The sequence below is a fragment of the Stegastes partitus genome, unplaced genomic scaffold (genome assembly GCF_000690725.1).
Source record: "Stegastes partitus isolate 25-593 unplaced genomic scaffold, Stegastes_partitus-1.0.2 Scaffold5, whole genome shotgun sequence".
Taxonomy (NCBI): domain Eukaryota; kingdom Metazoa; phylum Chordata; class Actinopteri; family Pomacentridae; genus Stegastes; species Stegastes partitus.
In genome coordinates this window covers 1,272,743-1,291,933 of record NW_007577736.1, presented here as the reverse complement: position 1 = coordinate 1,291,933, position 19,191 = coordinate 1,272,743, and the positions used below count along the sequence as shown (strand labels likewise).

The following is a 19,191-nucleotide window of genomic DNA, read 5'->3' as shown; positions in this document are numbered from 1 at the left end:
TATATATATATATTTAATTGGAAGTATATTTTGAGTGAAATCACCCTTTAAAACTACGTCGCGCACCCCAACTAGAAGCCGTGCACTTATACGGCCGTAGCAGACGAGTCCAGCCTCTCCGTGCAGCCCTCTACCAGCAGCCTGTACATGGGCCAAGAGCGGCTATTAGTGGTACTATTATTTAATACCAGGTTTTGGTAATTTAACCTTTAAATTGCAGCTTAATGTTGCTGTGTCATTGTGATCTGTTCTAAATATGTGAATGGCACTGAGTGCACACTGTAGTCTGATTGCAGCTCAAATAAAGCAGCTACAGTTTCACTGTGAGACATGCTTTTGGCTATTTTTCTGTTTCTTAGAAAAGCAAAATCTCTGCTTTAGTAGTATGAGGCTTTTGATAAAGCCATTTTAAACAAATGTATCCATGCAAATAAGGTATTTCCGAAGAAGTTTAGGAGGAGAGATGGTATCGGTATCGGCAGTTTGTTGTATTGCTGCTACTTTCCTGTGAAAATGTTATTGTAAATTTAACTGCAACTAAATTGCTTAAAAGCTTTTTTATTTTTTTATTTTTTTAAATCCAATTTATTTTTTCAACAATATTACGACATTTTGATTCCGGTTCGGCTCTTTAAACACTCGTCCAGTTGCTGTGTTGCACATGACACAGTGGTTTCTTTTTTTTTGCTTATTTGAACTGCTCCTGTGTCTTACTACCCACTGATCAGCTGATTCCACTTTTCAACATGATGCTCGTCCACCTGAAGCCCACCAATGTCGTCACAGGACAGATGTGTTATTGTAAAGACAGTCATGGAGTTTGTAAGGCTCCGTGTTGCTGATCTGAGATTCTGTTTCTGGGCTTCAAGTGATGTAAAACTGAAGTTTCCTGCCTGACTGATTTACTCATCGCTGATTCCACTGCTTCACCAAGAAATACAGGTATGTGTGTTGTTTGTATATTTAAATCAGCTCTAATGCTGCATGTTAGTGTCTTGGCATCTGCTCCAGGCTAATTTCTACTCTTATCTCCTCTATTTGCTGTTCTAGTAAATGTGATTGAAATCTTTGTGGTGGCTGAAGGAGGTCTTTACTCTGCATGTGGCTGTGTTTAATTCCTCTGATTGTATCTCGCTGACTGGACTCGTGTTTCTGTATCTTTGCTCAGAGTCAAACTGGTGTGCAGCAGTACAGAAAATTGAAAGAAATCAAGAAAAAAGACAGACAAAGTGAGAGAAGAGGGGACTGCATATGCTTTGTTTATTTCAAAGATGAAAGAGAGTATAAAATACCAACAACTTCTTTGTGACCTTGTGAGACATGTTCTGTGCTGTGTTCAACTGTTGTTGAATTGCAAGTGGATTTTGACACCAGATGAAAGTCAGCTCTTTCCCTTGTTTACTGGTTGGCGCCTTTTGCTGCGTCGAACATCTTCTTGCGGCCCTCCATGCCGGACATGGCCTCCACGTTCTTCCTCCAGTCGCTCACCTCCACCGTCTTCTCCTGCAGCGTGTAGATATTAGTGATATTTATCAGTGTCTTAGTCGCCTGAGAGTCATGCTGAGGTGATGGAGATGTGATTCAGGGAGAAGGATGTCTGAAATTTCTTTTATTTTCGTGTTTGGTCAAAGTTGATCTTTCACCTATTAAACCTCTACAATAAGATCAATAAGAGCAACGGGAGTAAATATTACTCTGTATCACTGTCTTTTGTCCACAAGCAACTCCTTTTGTCTATGACTTGCTTGTCTCTGCCCTGAACCCACCTTCTCCGTGTCCTCCTTCTTGACCGATTTGAGGTTAGCTCGCAGATCCAAGGAAACCTTGTGTTTGGAGCCCAGTAGGGAGCGCAGGATGGCGTCAGCAGAGACCCTCACCCTCCTCAGGTTGGGCCTTTTGAACTTCCCTCGCAAGTCCAGCACCTTGATGTTCAGGTCTTTGATCTGCGGGGAAAGTAGAGAGTAGTTTGTCATGTCCTGTCGAGCCTTTACATTTTGGCTAAACTGCGAAGACACGCCGTGAAGCGCTTGTCGGAGCACATCAGTGCACCGCTGCAGCTTTGAATGTGTCTATTTGCCGTTTGATTTGCTGTTTTGTTACCTCTCTGGTGTTGTGCAAGACTTTGGCTTCAATATCGTACCGCTCCTCGTCCACCACATCTATTTTGGCGTGCAGCTCTTCACATAATGTCTGTGTGGGAAATAAGAGATGTTAGATAACAGTTAGTTTTATGATAATATCACTCCCTAAATAACTGAGCTCTCTGACAGCTTTGTTCCAGCAGATAAAGGAAGGATGAACAAAACATCGGCTAACGTAATCTAGTACCTGTAAGTCTGCTAGCGACATGCTGCTGGTTTGTATTGGAGGAGCCTTTTCATTCAGGTACATTGCTTTCTGCTCCTCTTTCTCTTCCATCTCCTGCTCCAACTCCTCTTTGGCTTTTGCAACCATCAAGCTCTAAAACACAAAGCAAATGAAAGTGTTTGATTTACCGTCTTTCTGGCTGAAGATGCTGTCGGTGTAAATGCTGCGGAGGACTCACCTTCAGCATGAGCTTGCGAGAAGCTGAGATTTTAGATTTCCTCTGCAAAAAGCACATCATTTTAACTGATAGTGTTACATTTTATCAGCCACTCTTGATGTAAGTGCCTGTCTTTGACGTATTGAGTAGCCTCTTATTAAATCTTACCTCTGGTCTGTGGATAGAAAAAGACACCAAAGAAACAGAAAATTAATATCAGCAATCAGTTTTTGATAGCAAGAATTTCGAATAAATTGCCACTTACAGCTACTATTATCATCCTTTATTTGTGTTTCTATTTATACATCCCACTTACTTACTGTATGAAACTGATACTCTCACTGGGAAATAGAAAGGATAATGGAAACACAATACACTTACGCTTTCTCAGGCATCTTGGGTATTTCAATTCCCCCTGGAAGACAAAAATAAAACATTTTGCCTCTGAAGTGCTGGACAGCAGGGACCACTTGGGTCTAGAGCCCCAATTGGTCTTAACTATAGTTTCCATTTTAGCTCCACATGCATTCATTCCACCACAGTCAGCTGTGCAGAGCTACAAGAGTGGAAACACACATATAGATCTTTCATCACAGGTTGCTCCTCAATTACTTTTATTATTCTTTAGCATCAAGAATGGCTCATCGATTATTTATGAAATCATTAATGGACAAGACTTTCTGTATTTTATACATCAATCACTTTTATCAGTCATTGTTTCATGGCACTCATTGGTCCTGATGGACAAAATCATCCAGTCGCCTCCCGTCGTTGATAACACCCCCCCTGCCAAAAAACTAAGTGATGGCAGACGAAGAGAAGCATGCAAAGCCCCCCATCACAGCAGCTACACCAGAGAGATAACATTTCCTGCTTTCACCCTCACTTTTCTGCCGGCTAAAGACACAAATATAGACCAGGCCCCGAAATGTCAGAACACTGTTGACATACTTTTTTTTTTTTGCTTTATCTTGCCCAATTGACTTTATTAAGGAACTGGCCAAATTGTAAATGTTAAAAAGAGGAGAAAACAGGAGGATGACATACACATCCTCTGCATGCTGATTGTGTTTGAGATTGTTTAGTAATGCATCCTATTATCTTCATTATAAATTAATCTGAATATTATCTTTTTGAAATAATTTCTTGGTTGAAAATGTCAACTTTCTTGTTTTGTCTAACAATATTTCAAACTACAAAAGATATTCAGTTTACTGTCACACAAGACAAAGAAAAGTAGAAAGTTGTCCCAATTTAGAACAAGAACAAAGACATGTTTTGCAATCATCTTTAAAAAAATTTTTGATAAGAAAATAAGAATTAATTGTCAAACTAGCTTCAGATTGCAATTTATCGATAGACAATGCTGCAAATCAATAAACAAGACTGCTATATGGTAGCATTTTTTTTAAATACAGAGAGTGATTTTTACATCAATGCAATCAAGTATTGGGATTTGTTTGCTGAATAAGCCAGAAAACAACATTCATGTCTGATTATTTGGTGATATTTATCCAAACACCGATACAAAGTCTTGAGATGTTAAGTATTACTGCAACATCGAACTGCTGTGACAGATGATTTTTTTCAAACTTGTTATATAGTTAGATTATGGTGGAACAATGTGATTTTTAATCCTGTCTCATTTAGAGATGAGTTAATTGTTATGTAGCCTTATAGATCAAGTTATTATCAAGAAAACGCTCTAGATTCATTTACATTGAAAATAACTGTGAGTTATGTTGTTGTTTGGTCGTCACAAATACCAACTATTTATTTTATGTCTAATAGCTATGTCAATTTTTCAAGTAAAGAACAATTTTCAGACCATCACAGTCGGTGGACTGCGGGGGAAAAAGTCCAAGGGAGACGTATTACAGCCTCATTTCTCAGAAGTAACATTTATTGTAACGACAGTGCGAGCTCTTACCTTTCTGTGCCGATGCTGTGGATGCAGACAGACACAAAGTGATGGAGAGAAGAACACACTAGAATATTTATCTCCTGCTCCCCTTTGTCCCTCCTCTCTATCACAAGGAGGCTTAAATAGAAAAACACACACACCATGAGGAGGAGGAGGAGGAGGAGGAGGAGGGTGGTGGTCTCCGGATAACAGTGATTGTGCTGCTCATGTTGTGTTGACAGATCACTGCTCCTCTGTTCTTTTTAATAATGTGTGTGAACTTCTCTGTGTGCCAGGACAGGATGAACAACATCCTTGTCGACTTTCACTTCAGCAGTTTTCAGTCAGTTGTTAATCTGGTTTCCCTCTTTTACACGAGGGAACTATGTCGAACTCTATAGGCGGGATCATCTCTTCTCTTTTGTTTACGCTTACAGACGGCCGCCATGCATGCAGAAACGTCCGGTTACAGCCCCTTTGAGGCAAATGTAAAGCAGCCAGCAGTTTGTCTTGTTACTGTAGATGAATTTCTGAGATTTTCTGTGGCTACTGAGAGTGATGTTGGCGACATGCCCCGTCCCCTCTGAGACTGCGGGGCCCCCCTTGGTCTGATTAGGATAATGGCCGCAGACAATGCTAAGCCTTGGTTTTAAGGCAGGAATGCAGTTTCCAGCGTGCATTTGGCAAAGGCCTCACAACTAAACATAGACAAATTGCAGCACCATGTGATGCTGCCAGTCTCTTTGATACTGGGTCTCAGCTTGCATATGTGTGCAGGCTTCGGGGGGGCGCGTTGTGTGCACTTGGTGTGGAAAGCTAAATGCACATACAGATGCATGTGTCTGTGTGTGTGTGTGTGTGTGAACACTTGTCCAACTGCTAGATTCACCCATGCAAGGACAGTAAGTCCTGAAATTAATCCATGAAATCACTTGTGTCTGGGCTGTGTTTGTGTTACAGATCTAATCTTTAGTTTGTGCAGCAGTGATGCAGACTCAGAAGTCCAGTTTGAAAGTTGATCATATGCACTCTAGAAAGTAGTTGAAGGGATCGTTTTCCCACCACTAATTAAATGCATGGATACAAGAAGAAAATCTAATTTACTGATGTAGATAAAACTTTGATGTTGATGGGTAGGATTGACAAGACAATGTATTAATTGCACCAATGCAATATTTTGTGTAATTGAATATATATATATATATATATATTTCTGCATTAATTGATTGAAAACGAAATTCAAGTTGTAGTAACTTGAAAAAAAAAAAGGCTTGATAATTATTTTTTTCACCTTGAGTTTAGGATTTTTAATAAATAGGCCTGGAGAATTTCAGATGTTAAAACAGTGTGTCAGAGGAAAAAATAAGATAAAAATGACATTTCAAGGTGAGTGTCCTATGATTTAAGAATACATTCTGCTAAAGATTAGAATTTGCCAACATTTTCAGTTGTGATATGGCCAACAGTGAACTTGTGTACAGAGTTCAGGCTGAACCTACGGATACAGCTGATGGATAATGTTGTACTGGTGCTAGTGATATTTAGCAGTGAGGTTACTCTGCATTTCTTTTGACACATCTGCTCAGCTGCAGAGGACTTTTCATGTTTATTTCTAACTTGTGGGAAAATTAAGTTTTTATTTATTTATTTTGTTCTTTTAAGGTTGAAATGCACAACTGGAGTTTGAGATTTTTGAAACAACAACAAAAAAAAAAACCAACAATTGTATTGTTGAATGAATTTATTTCTTTAAAGCGACTACAGGGACAAAAATTTGAAAAAAGTGAAAAACTACTGAAGAAAATCTAACTGGAGTTGGTTCATTTTTAAAATATTTCTCATCTTGAAAACTTGTGTTCATAATTATGGTAATTATGCACATAACACAGATATTTGTTTAAAGTAATGTGAAAAACCTGATCCAATCAGCTTAGACACACCGGTGTTTATTCTACCAGCCATTAAACAATGGAAAATACCTTTAATTTTAGAGAGAAAAAAACCCATTTACCTTCCCTCAGTGGAGTTTGTTGGATCATCATTATTTCATTAGAAGTTGTTACAACTCAAAAAGATTGATGCAAACTGTTGTTTTTTGTTTTGTTTTTTATAAGTTTTTTTGAGTGTACTTAGTGATACTGCTTCAGTTTATGCTGCAGCTTTAATCTCAAAGTAACCCACAAACACACAGACATACAGACGGACGTTACCATCTGCAGAGCCTAAGATTTGCAGCTGCAAATTATTAACAGCCTAGTTCTGCTGGAACACAAGCGCCACCTGTTGGCACCATGGGACCAGAGCGAATAAAGTGTGTTGTTTCCACAGACGCTGTCAATACTGTCTAATTGATTAGCTGTGAGCAGGAGCCACAGCAACCAGACGGCACAGACACTGGCTACCAGGAGCTTGTGGTGTCATCTTCTGCTGACGGTGGACGCAGTTAGCAGCAGTGGGTTAACTAGACAGTTGTCTCATGAGCTTCATGACGCCATAATGACCTGCTGGGCCACTAAATCCTGCTTCCAGTTTCTTATATACATAGAGAATGTCTTTTTCAAGCTCACAACACAAATAGAATAGAATAGAATAAAACTTTATTGATCCCTTTGCTATCAACCTCAGGGAAATTGTTGTAATAAATAACTTGTTGTTGTAAATAGATCTCAGTTTCAACTAGTGATGACTCTATAGTGAAATAAATCCATGGATACCAGTGTCTTTTTCGCTGAGTCAGCAATCGCTCCTTGATTCTGACGTGATTTCTGACTCTCAGTGTCTGAGCTGTTGGCTCATGGAAACTGATTACAATTCCACAGTGTATATATATATATATATATATGGCAGCAGGATTAGCAAAGTGCTCCGTGTTTGCACTGTCTCCAGGAAACTCTACACTGAGTCATGCGTTCACATGCCAGGGGATTATAAAACAGTTCACAGTACAGTAGTCCTCAGATGAGACACTTTGCCGTGAAGTGTATTATTTAAATCTCTGTTGGGCAGAAGACTTTTAAAATCTGAACTGCATCGTGCAGGTTTAAGCAGCAGCTGCTCTTTAAAAAAAATGTGCTAATGTAAAGTCTGATATGAAACTATCTCATTAAGAATCACAATATAAATTCCTGAAATCCAGGCTGCATATCTCAGATGTTCCTTTGAAATAATTCTGTGTTGCTGCTGTAGGTAAGTTTAGGAAATGCTAAGAGTACAACAGCGCTTCAACATGGGAGAAATCCAAAGTTTGACAAAGTTCCCTGCATAGATAATATGAAATGTCAAAGCGATGCAGTGGTACTTGGTATACTGAAATTATTATTAGCTTTATTTTGAAAGATTTTTTTGAAATTAATTCTTCATGTGACCTGATCATGCACTGTAAGTTCAGACTTCTCTGTTGCCCTCTGGTGAGCTACAGGCATCAGCAGTGTTTTGAAGCTTATTGCAGGTTATTTAATATAGAATATAGTAATCAAAGGATATGGACATTTTTGTTCCGCTTATTCATTATGAATCTAAACACATTAAAGCTCTGAAACAGACCCAAGGTCATAAGTGTAATACTTTCATCTTTGCATGGGTTTCTGGCACGGTTTAGCCGTTGATGTGACTCACACATGTTGCAGTCGGTGCCAAAGCAAACAGCTGCCCTTCTCCTCCTCCTCCTCCTCCGCCCCTCCACCACCACCACAGCTGCCTGGCACTCCGGCCCGATGTGCCAACTCCTCGGCACAGCCAGAGACGGGGCTGAACACTACGACTCTGTTGTCCACCACAACAGCTGGCAGTTTGCTCAGTTTGATGATGATTAGGAGGAATAACAAGCACACCCAAGAAGAGCACATACACACACTGATTTCATCACATCACAACCACAGAAAAAAACAACAGCCATTGTGTAAAGCTGTCAAAGTCTGCATCACAAGAAATAACAAAACTCCCATTGTGTGCTTTCTGCATGATATTTATTTTGGGTCACGCCAAAAAAAGAAGCATATCTCAAGACAATATATACACCATTTGACGTAAAAGAAGGCTTTATGTTAACTGAATGACTGACTGGAAGAGAAGCAGGATTTGAGGTTGTTTTATTTCACAGCTGTTCGACTGTTTTTTTTTGTTTTTGTTTTTTTAGATGTTAATCAAACTCAGCACTTACCAATGTGTTTGTCTTTTAGTATTGAAAATGCCCAGTTTAGTAACTGCTTGGTTTAAACACACAGTGCACACATGTTAAGACAGAGTTAGATTTTAGCGTTTTTAAATGTTTACACCGGATTCTAATGCACCGTGACCTAAAGAGCAGAATCTGTTTGGATGAACACGTGCAAAAACCTACATGTTGTGTTGCTTCTGTAATTTCTCATGGCCTGTGGCTGGAGTATAAATGGCAGTGCAAAATAGGGTAGATATTGACTGAAAGATGCTGGAAGCCATGGTATCGGAGCGCACCAGATGTCAGTCCCAGGTGGGCTCAGGCCTCCGGCTTCAGGCTTCACTGGGCGTGAGATAGGGCTCCTGCACCCTGACCAAAGCCAAAGCCCTTGGGACCAAAGTTCTTTGCATAGCAACCTGTAAATAAAATTACAGGAAATGTGAAATGCTGTGTGTGATGTAAAGGTTTTATTTACAAAGTCTTGCATTCAGAGAGAGACAATTTCAAATGAAAAACCAACTTTAAGCATGTGATTGCAGACCAAAGCTAGAATTTTGAGGCTTATACAGATGTTAATAGTTAATGTAATATTAACAGGTGACAATATACCAGAGGAAAAAATAAAAGTTTCATATCTATATTTATTTATGTAGCTGCAAGGGTGCCTTTTAATTTCCTTGTTTACAAATTTAAGCTGAGCTATAGGACAGATGCAGCGCCCTCCATAGTTATTGGCATTATTGGTTAAGATGTGTTAAAAGCCTTAAAATAAATTCAATTTTTATTGCAGAAGCATCCTCTCACACTGAAAATTGTAGAAAAATGTAACCTTCAACTCAACTCGAATGAATTGTTGGCAAAAGGGGGTTGTAGAAAGTATTAACATCAAGGGTGCTGATAATTGTGGCACACATGATTTGATGTAAAAGAATTATTTTTTAATGTGGGATTTTTTTTCACACTGAATAAATGCACTTGAATTAAAGGTTGAATTTTCCTCTTTTTTTCATTGTGGTCCTATATTATTTAGAAAAAAACTGAATTTACTAGAAGCTAAAGAGCACATCTTAGCCATGGGGTGCCAATAATTATGGAAGGCGCTGTATGTGTGGGGCTTTTTACAGTTAATAAACTTGTCTGTTCTCTCTAATAGATATTAATAAATTATTTATAATAAATTATTTATTAAATAATAAATATTTTTGGCTGGTAATTAACAAGAATATGTTCACCTCCAGTACATAGTTAATTACCAGCCAAAAATATTTACAGCTTCTGTAAAGTGTCTGACATTTTACAATAAAATGTCTGGCCCAAAAAAATGCTTGTCTGTCTTGGGTGGAGGGATGCTGTATGTACCTTTCTCTGCCGTAAAAAGAAAACCAAACCTTTTGTTGCATGTTTTCACAGTATGCAAATTGGTGATAAACAAATGAATCAGTCTATTGGATTGACCTAATGGATTTACTGGTCAAACTTTATTTAGAATAATCAACTAAAACATAAAATGGAAATACATTAATCTTGTTCAAATATAAATAAAAATATACCAAATGGCAAAAGGTCAGAAGCTGCTGACCTACTGAACCTCCACCTAAAGTAAATTCACTGTTTCTACTCTGCATGTAACTCAACCAGTGAGATCAACTAAACACAATTGATGCTGAATATCCCAAACAAAGATACTGAAATAACTACAGTTTACTTTGCTTTGTTTGTTTGACAAATATTACAAATTGTTTCTACTAATTTCTATTAGTGATGTAGTTTTGGTACGAGGGCTGCAATATATCATTACTTTGATGATCAGTTAATATGATGATTATTTTTCTCAGTTAACTTTGGGTTTGAAAAATCATTACTACATGTTCTTAAATCCCAATCTGATGTTTCAAAATCCTCATATATTCACTTTACTATCGCATGAGAAAGAAATATTAGCAGATCCTCTTTTTTAAGGAGTCCGAAGTAGGGAATGTTGTGCATTTTTCTTGAAAAAACGGCTTAAACAATCCAATTTTGTGCCCGTTAACTAGTTTTAACAGATTCTCTTTAGTTAAATTTGAGAGCACAGACCTTTACAGTAGATCTCTCCGTCTCTATCAGCGAGGGTTGTGGACTCCAGTCCTTTGCCACATTTGGCACAACGAAAGCAGCTCTTGTGCCATGACTGATGACAGAGAAAAGAATTTGCATCAGCAGAGTGCTAAAACAAAATAAACCCTGTAATACAATGTATAATACAAACTCAGATATCAGTTTTGATGTTCCTTACGTTGCCTCCGCCGATAACCTTCTCGGCTGCGTACACAGTTTTCCCACATCGAGGACACACTTCTGAGCTTCCTGGTCTGTTGGCAAACTTCTGGGCATTGCGGTAATATGTAGGGCGATAAGGAACATATCTGTCGAGAAAAAAGTTTTATATTTGCTTTATATGGCGATAAAATCAACTGTTGGAGGTCACAGAATTGTTTAAGTACTATAAAAACATAGCTTTTTTTCATGTTTCTAACTGCTTCATCCCTTATTTTGAAACTTGATATCCAGCACTTGCAAAGGTTATGTTCTTTACTAGACAAAATGCAAAATTTAAACACAAGTGGACTATTCTTTGTTATTCTTTGAGCTGAATATAATGTAGAGGACCCAGTATGCAGCTGAATACCATCCCAGAAGTTTAAATAATAGGAGGAAATGATGCTTTTCCTACTCTTCAGGCTTGATCCCAAGTCCCTCTCCCGTGTCCATGCTCAGGATGCCGGCTCCTCCTCCGTAGCCGTAGCCTTTTGGCCCGTATTTCTTGCCGTAGCATGATTTGCAGTAGATCTCATCCACATGAACAGCCACTGTTGTGCTGTCTAAGTTCTTCTTACAGACCACTTACAAAGAGAATAAAGCAAGAAAAAAACAATTATTAAATAGTTTTGTCATCTCTTAAGCTTTTACAGTCAACAAGATGAGCTCATCCTTTTAAAAACCCTTTTAAAATCCTTGGAATTTTTTTTCTTTTTCAAATGTTGAGCTGTGACATGACCACAAACTATGTCAGACAGAAGCTGGCCAGTATAAATACTTGTCTGGCTTTGGTACCTTCCCTGTATGTACCTTCCTCTGCCATAAAAGGAAGACCCAACAATCGTCACGTGTTTTCACCGGATCCAAATAAGGAGTGAGATGTCTGAGTGAAAACCTGCGGATGCTCGCTTTCCTACCCTGCCAAATGCTCCACATTCCTCTCTGGTGCTTCCTGTGATTTAAAGGAGTCCGTTAACAAACACAGTGGTACCTGAGAATTTCAATACTCACTGCACAGAAAACAGGACTTATGCCAGCTCTTCCCCTCACACTGCACTTCTTCAGCAAAGTAGACAGTTTTCTGGCAGCAGCCGCACTTGTTTCCTCCTCCAAAAGGCATTCTGCGCACACACACACACACACACACACACACACACACACACACACACACACAGGACAGCCGCTTGTGTACATTTTTCATTTACTGTATTTATAACATTCAGAACAGTGTTGGTCAGCAGACAGAGGCCATCTGCAACACTTGAGGCTTGATACAACAATATCTATAAAAGGAGAAAGCACCGGTTTGCTGTGCTCTTTCTTTCCCTCCTCTGGTTGTAGTCTGCCGGCTTTAGCAGATAGCTGCTGTTCAGACCTGGTTGTAAAATGCAAAATACCTGCTAACATGGCACACAGATAAAAGGACTGTGTATACACGGCAGCTAAATGTTAAAACTTCTGTTCAGCGTGTTTTAATGTCAACTGCATCGTTTGAAACATGCTGGCCTGCAGTTGTCATATTAAAGGAATAATCTACTAGATCTGCTCTGGATAAACAGGAAATTCCCTTCATTATGTTTGGGAGTCACACATTCACTCTGAACTCAGGCAAACCAACAAAGTATGATGCAGGTCTGATGAGTTTTCTAAATATAGTTAGTGAATTCATCTTCACCATAAATAAAACTTTCTCTTAAGTGAAGCCTGATTTCCAGTTCTGTGTGTGGTGAAGTTCGCCTAAGAGTGTTTTTAAATGTAAAGCTTCTCTTGGCAGAGCAGTGGCGGAGTTATTTCCTATCTGATGCCTTTCCTACTGATGCTCAGGAAGATGTTTGCAGCACAAACCCCTCCTAGACAACAATATTTACTCACTTTAAACGTCGGCCTTTTAACTGTATGGTAACCTGCACTGGAGTAGCTTGTTGATTAAAACTAACTTTTTCCAATTTAAATCATTCCTGTAACTTTAACAGCTAAAATTCCAAAAATAGCAGTTTATTTTATTTAAAAAAAAAAGAATAAAAAGCTTTATCACTGCACAGAGTAGACTACTGCTCAACCTGACTCTTCAACTCGACCAGTCAACTTGACTCTTACCTGAGACGGGCGACAGGTGACGGGCTGCTCCTTCCTCCGGCTGTTTGATGAAACTACGATGACTGACTTGAGAGGAGACACTTGTCTAATGAAGTGAAGCAGAGGGAGGCTGAACTGAGGGAGGAGTCTGGACAGAGACACAGAGGGTGAGAGATGCAGGGAGGAAAAACCAGGAGAGAGATAGTGAGAGTAGTTATTGACAGATGAGGAGGGTGTGGGGAGAGACGATGATAAAGAGTCACTGTCTGCATGTGTCTTCAACTGTCTCGTTGAGTAAAAAACATCCAGAAAACTCTCAGAATTAGATGTTACAAGCAACAGATGGATGGTGACATTTCACTGTTAAAATTCAAGGTGATTCTCCACACTGGCGACCCCAAATGGTAAAAAGAGGGAACTGTAAATCTAAAGTTGATTAATCCAGCTTTCTCTCCATTTAGGATGACTCATAGTTTTACATTTAGTTCTGAAAGCTCACATTGTTTAAATGTATCTACATCCATATAGCATCAAGACATTTCAAACACAAAGGCAATTTAGAACAAGATTCAAAAAACAAAGGCAATGCAAACTAGAAAAATAATCAATTAAGACAGAATAAGTGAGATGAAAACACTTCAAAGAGCTGCACCGTAGCACCATTACAGTGCAGTAATAAGTTGCTCCAGTGCAACCGCAGAAATAAGGGTGCAGTAGAGACATCCGTCAATCAGAGGCGTAGGAGAACAGAGTTTTTAATTTAGATTTGAGATTTGGCAGGAGCTGTGGCCCATTTGAGATAGTCAGGAAGTTGGTTCCATCTGCATCCCACGTGGGAGCTGAAAGCAGCTTCAACACTGTTTGCTTCTGAATTGAGGCATGATCAGAGCCCTGCTGGGTTTATATTTAGTTTTCAAGGAGAAAGAATGACATGAGCAGGAACTACAGCATGTGTACATCTGTATTTATCTATAGATATATATATATATACAGACACACATCTATTGAGCTATGTATGTCTAGATCTGTATATATCTGGATATAAAGAGATGTTAAAGTGTATGTTGTAGTTGTAACCCACACTAAGTCTATATTTTACTTCATTTTCTGCAGAGCATTTCAGCATCTTTCAGCTAATTGTTTAGGGTTTAGGGTTAGTTTACTGTTTTGTTCACAGTGAAAAAAGCTCTAAAAATGTACGACCTGCCCTGCACCAAATTGTACAGACAGACAAAAAAAACCAACCAAACAAAACAATGTGATTACTGTGTGGTGAACATAGTGGAGCATTCAGCAACAAACTGACCTAATGTCTTTCAGTAGTTGGTATGGCCTAAAATAATAAAATAAAAGAGTCAATTATGGAAATTAGGAAGGCAAATCTAAATGATTGATGCTGGATGTTTAAAAAGCCGACTGTTGCCATCACCATAAAAACTTAAGGGTGAAAAAATATCACAAGTCAGAGACCAATAAAGAAATCAAAGCGGATTCAAATGATTATATGCAACATTTACAAATCTTTTACAAATAACTACATCCATCTTTTTGTATTGTTTGCTTCAGTGAACTGTCTTTGTTCCCTTTGTCTGCTCTTAAGCATGTGAAGCACATGACTGGTTAGACTGCGGTTGGATGACTGACTTGGCATGTCAAGAACATTCCAGTGTTTGGCACTAAAAACCGTCTTGGTTGTGTTTTTTATGACACTTTTTGTCGTCTTGCTGCATTGTTCAGAAACTGAGGGACCGTGAGAAAAAACAAGGGGCCACATGACCTTCAGTGTTTATACACTATGACTGTACTGTATATTTCGAATGGAAGAACTGAATGTGTTTTAAGCTGGAAACCAATCAGCTTCTTGTTGGATAGTTATACTTGTGACCGAGATTTCTGCTCTCAACCACGTATGGCATTTCATCATGATATTTCCTGCAGTGCATTTGCTATTTATCTGCAGGATATAGGTCCTGATGAAATTACTCTGTGTGCTGGATGAATGTATTCCCTGCGTCTGTCTCACAGCTGTAATAAAGGAGAGAGTGTTAGCTGCAGTGATATCAGATTGTCTGTAAATCTGTCTAGAGTAAGAGAAACACAGTGACCGCTGCCTTACAAGGAGTTTTTACCAAAGGCGTGGGATGGACCTTCTTTCTCGGTTGATTATTGTGTCCAAACACGTCTTGGTGGGTTTAAGGGAGTTCAAGTGTCAGACGGCAGTAGGTCAATCAGATATTTCTCTCCAGTCATGTTTACTTGACACCTATTTTGCTTGTGTCTGAACTGGATTTAATTAGCTGGTAGGTATTGGCATCACTTTGTCAGTATTTGAATACTTGATGGATAACAACTATTGATTGGTTTATTTTGTATGATTTGTTGTTCATTTTTATTTTTATTTTTTAGGAATTCAGTGCGATAAATGTGATGCTCAGAACAACCTTAGGAACATTCATAAGGAAAGACGACCTGTTGATGTTTATCGTAAACCCTAATTTTCTTTTGTTTTTTATTTTTTTTATAATTTTATAAAGTAATGTTTCACAAAACGATTCTAGTGTTGAGCATAATTTTGCTGAAAGTCAAACATCTCTGTATTTGCATTCAGGCTTTACTACCAGCACCATTTACAGCTGTAACTAATAATTAGTTTCACTGATTAATCCATAGAATGTCAAAAAAAAAAGAGAGAAAAATATGTATTAAAGTTACTTGTTGCCAATCAATATGCATTTTACCACCATATGACAAAAGCAGCAAATCTTTTGAGAAGCTGGGATAAGTGCATTTTTTTGGCATTTTGGTTGAACAATTTTACAACAATTAATCTATTATAACTACAGGATAGTTGCAAATCAATATTTTCTCCACTGACTAATCAATTAATTGACTAGCTGTCGTATCTTTCTACTATTTTCTACAACACGGCAGGTTTAAAGGTTGTGTGTGTTTGTATGACCTAAATGACCTTTAAGAAAAAGGAAATTTATTGTTTCACTGATTTTTATATGATGATTTGCAAGCTTTTTTCTTTCCTCAAATAAACCATTCTACATCTTTAATTCCTTCATCCGGCCAGACGAGGACAAAAATAGATAAACATAATGCAACACAAGACGTATTGCAGCATGATGCAAATATTGCTTCAAAGTAACACCAAAGCAGTCCTCCCAAAAAAAATCTTGTCCAGGTTTTCTTTGAAGGTTCCATACTGAGGCTCCATGTCTTGCTTGAAATGCATTTATAAATCTGTGAAGAGGCACGAAAACAAAACAAGTCTGGGTCCATATACTGACCAATAAGTAAAATCAGTGACATCAATAACACATTGGGGACATAGAATAAATTAATATCACACAATTACAACATAAAAGGAGTTTCACATGTTCGTTCTAAACATATTAGAAATATTTTATTCTTAGTCTTTTATGTATATATAAAAATAAGGGCTTTGGGCTTTTTCTTTGTGGCAGATTTTATTTGGAAAGGTTAGAGATACCATACATTTGTGGTCATGTGAATACCAAACCATGTGAATCTATACATACAATATGTGAGTGTATAGGGTTTTTGTTGTTGTTGTTGTTGTTCTTATTGTCTACTATTATGTGTTTTTCATCATTTAAGATTTGTTTTTGTTTGGCTGTTGTTGATAATGATGATGATGATTATTGCTGATTATTAATTAAGTAAAGTGTTTTTTGCTTTCGTTCAGTTTTAGTTTTTTGCAGTGCCTTTAGCCTTTGGGCCTTCATAGTACACAATACAATATGCAAAGAACTGATACTGGTGGCATTCTGCTGGTGATCTTGTGAACTCTGACATTCAACAGTTGTGCAGGCAGACATTTACTGCCTTTCACGCTTTAGGACTAACATCACACATGTGACCTTTCGATTGTAAGAGACAGATGCATTGTCTGCCATAAATTCACACCAAATCAAAACACACAGCCCAATCTCTTAAAATTTGGAACACTTATTTCTTTTTTTTTTTTTGTCATTCAGTAAAAAACAAACAAACAAACAAAAAACAGCAACATGTATGCTGGCACTTCCAGCATGGTTTAGATGTCCTCCTACAAAAGAGGAGGATGAGGAAAGGTGAAACTGATAGGGAGATAGCAGTCGATATGAGGAGGGAAGTAAAAGCCAGCAGAGAGTGATGCCGCTTGGTGCGCCTTCCTCCCTCTCTCCGAGCCCTCCAGGCTCTTCACCATCATAGGAAGAGACAATGATGAACTCAAGAAGCCTATTTATAGCCTGCGATTGGCCAACACTAGCCCTCTGTTTCTGCTCTGTGGACATCCGCCTTGGCTAGTTGTGGAAGAGTGTGTGCACATGTGATCATGCTCGTGGCAGAGAGGGAGACGAGAGGAAGAGAGGGGTGGATTGACAGAGACTCAATGGATTAATCCAGAGAAAGAGGAGAGGATAAGAGGCAAAGCGAGATAAGAGGCAGGGACGGGGCTGGGCTCCGGTCCATCCATCAGTGTGCAGAGGAGTGGTGCTTTCTCGTTGAAAGTCTCATGGAGGAATCCAGCTCTGTCTTTTTTTTTTTTTTTAAATATTTGACCTGACTTAAAGCCAGGACTCCTCCCCTGCTTACGGTCATCCTTTTGGCAACATTTTCCACAGAAGCTCTGCCAACTTATCAGGTGAGGAAGAGCTGGAAGAGGTGAGCTGACCTCACGCTGAGAATGTGTTTGTGTATTTGGCTTTTTGTGTGTGTGTGTTTGCACTGTTTAGTGTGTTTGCTCTGGTGTGTTTTATCTTTGTAGTGTTTAGTGTTGAATCCACTGTGACTCATGTTCATACTTGGGTTCATGCTGCGTGTTGCTTCTGCCAAAGTAATCTCATGTTATCTCATTTTCCAGTTTTTAGCTTGAATGTTTTCATTTGTGTTTTTAACTTTACTACATCAATGAGTTGATAAAAAATAATGGCACCTATTTTGCAAACCTAGTAAGCTATTTTTAAGCAAAAATGACCAAACTTCACAGGTTCCTCTAATATGAATATTTTCTACCTTTAGATTGCAGACTTGAACAAAACAAGACATTTTAATCCGTCAGTTTGACCTTTTAGAAATTGTGATGGCTAACTTTTACTCTTTTCTGATCTTTTCATGGACCAATCGATTGTTTGAAAAAATAAAAAAAGTTCTTTCAATATTTGATTAGAAATGCCACTCATTAAACTAAATGCCTACAAAATATTTAGGGTCAAATCCTTCTAAATTGAACTTTTTAGCAGCTAATTTCTGTCCATTCCATCGTTTTTGTATGAGAAAACAAAAACAAGCTGTTCACACACAAGTAGCAGAAAAGCTCTTTAATATTTAATATAATGTCATTAGGAAGGATTAGGTTATACAAATATAACCTCTATCATCATTCAGTGAAAAACGACTACATGCATTTCAAGAGGGGTGCTGGCGGGGAGGGGGGCAAAGAGATAATTGCGTTTAGGTTGAGGGATTCTGGCAAGCTGTCGGTGCTGAATGACCCTCTCTGTCTGATTCAGGAAGCTGCAGTTTGATGTTTCACTGAATTTAATGCGCTCTCTGCTGACTCCTGCTCTACGGCACGCACTGTAGCCATAATGAGAGGGATGCAGTTTCATAAATTAGTCAGTAGAGGTCACATACGGCCACAGATTATGTTCGAGAGATGTTGAGACACACCCTGATTTCTACCCTCGTCTTTTAGAGCGCACTACATACTGCTGCTGCGCTGATGCAAAAAAAAAAAAAAAGGTGACAAGGTGGATTAACTGAAGCAGAGCGCCCAAGCAGCAGTGTGGAGCACACAATTAATAAGCTGTGAGAGCAGAGGGGGGAGGGGGGAGAAGGATGAAGGACTTTGCTATCAGTTCAATTCACTTGAGCTGTTCGTACCTACAGATTCTTTATCTTAGCACCTTTAATTAAGATGCGATTATGTTCAGCCTTGCGCCAGGGATCTAATAACGGAGACAGCAATTTGTATCTCTCAAGGTCAGACAGGAAGTGTGTGCAGTTTCTCTGTATGTGTGCAGACTAATTATGTATTTCTGAGTTTTATTTCTGCGTCCAGCCGGTCCACATCTTTTGACGGTAATCCTCACTTATCTCCCGTCTGTGACTCAACACAGAGGGTTCTAATTTCCAAACTGCCTCAGGGTATAATCTCTCCTCGTGAACTTTACTCATCCTGCCGAGCGATTTGACTTCCAGGAGAGGCAATTTGCTCAA

The 19,191-nt window shown here is 38.7% G+C and overlaps 2 protein-coding genes across 3 annotated transcripts; both read right to left on the bottom strand.

Moving 5' to 3' along the window:
* Window positions 1-1,246: 1,246 nt before the first annotated feature.
* tnni1b (troponin I type 1b (skeletal, slow)) lies at window positions 1,247-4,534 on the bottom strand. Of its 2 annotated transcripts, XM_008279814.1 has the most exons (8): window positions 4,455-4,534; window positions 2,906-2,939; window positions 2,693-2,699; window positions 2,546-2,587; window positions 2,329-2,460; window positions 2,101-2,190; window positions 1,767-1,943; window positions 1,247-1,503 (listed from the first exon to the last, which is right to left on the bottom strand). In XM_008279814.1, exons 2-8 carry the CDS (start codon window positions 2,917-2,919, stop codon window positions 1,399-1,401), a joined length of 567 nt encoding a protein of 188 aa, XP_008278036.1. In that variant the 5' UTR covers window positions 2,920-2,939; window positions 4,455-4,534; the 3' UTR covers window positions 1,247-1,398. The 2 variants fall into 2 exon arrangements, with proteins under 2 accessions (XP_008278036.1, XP_008278045.1); XM_008279823.1 differs by lacking the exons at window positions 2,693-2,699; window positions 2,906-2,939; window positions 4,455-4,534 and having other exon boundaries at window positions 2,546-2,602.
* Window positions 4,535-8,373: 3,839 nt separating this feature from the next.
* On the bottom strand, window positions 8,374-13,061 carry LOC103355865 (cysteine and glycine-rich protein 1-like). Its single transcript, XM_008279801.1, has 6 exons — window positions 12,979-13,061; window positions 11,893-12,002; window positions 11,297-11,465; window positions 10,859-10,988; window positions 10,660-10,753; window positions 8,374-8,999 (listed from the first exon to the last, which is right to left on the bottom strand). The coding sequence occupies exons 2-6, from the start codon at window positions 11,999-12,001 to the stop codon at window positions 8,923-8,925; spliced, it is 579 nt and encodes a 192-aa protein (XP_008278023.1). The 5' UTR covers window position 12,002; window positions 12,979-13,061; the 3' UTR covers window positions 8,374-8,922.
* Between the last annotated feature and the right edge of the window lie 6,130 nt (window positions 13,062-19,191).

Excerpts from the sequence above, each read along its gene's own strand:
- tnni1b (XM_008279814.1), bottom strand. Across the intron at positions 2,461-2,545 it reads CTCGCAAGCTCATGCTGAAG|AGCTTGATGGTTGCAAAAGC; the intron begins GTGAGTCCTCCG and ends TTTGTGTTTTAG. Across the intron at positions 1,504-1,766 it reads AGAAGGAGGACACGGAGAAG|GAGAAGACGGTGGAGGTGAG; the intron begins GTGGGTTCAGGG and ends TACACGCTGCAG.
- LOC103355865 (XM_008279801.1), bottom strand. The coding sequence starts at position 12,001 with ATGCCTTTTGGAGGAGGAAACAAGTGCGGCTGCTGCCAGAAAACTGTC. Across the intron at positions 10,989-11,296 it reads CTTGGGATCAAGCCTGAAGA|ATATGTTCCTTATCGCCCTA; the intron begins GTAGGAAAAGCA and ends TTTTCTCGACAG. Across the intron at positions 9,000-10,659 it reads CGGAGAGATCTACTGTAAAG|GTTGCTATGCAAAGAACTTT; the intron begins GTCTGTGCTCTC and ends TTTTATTTACAG.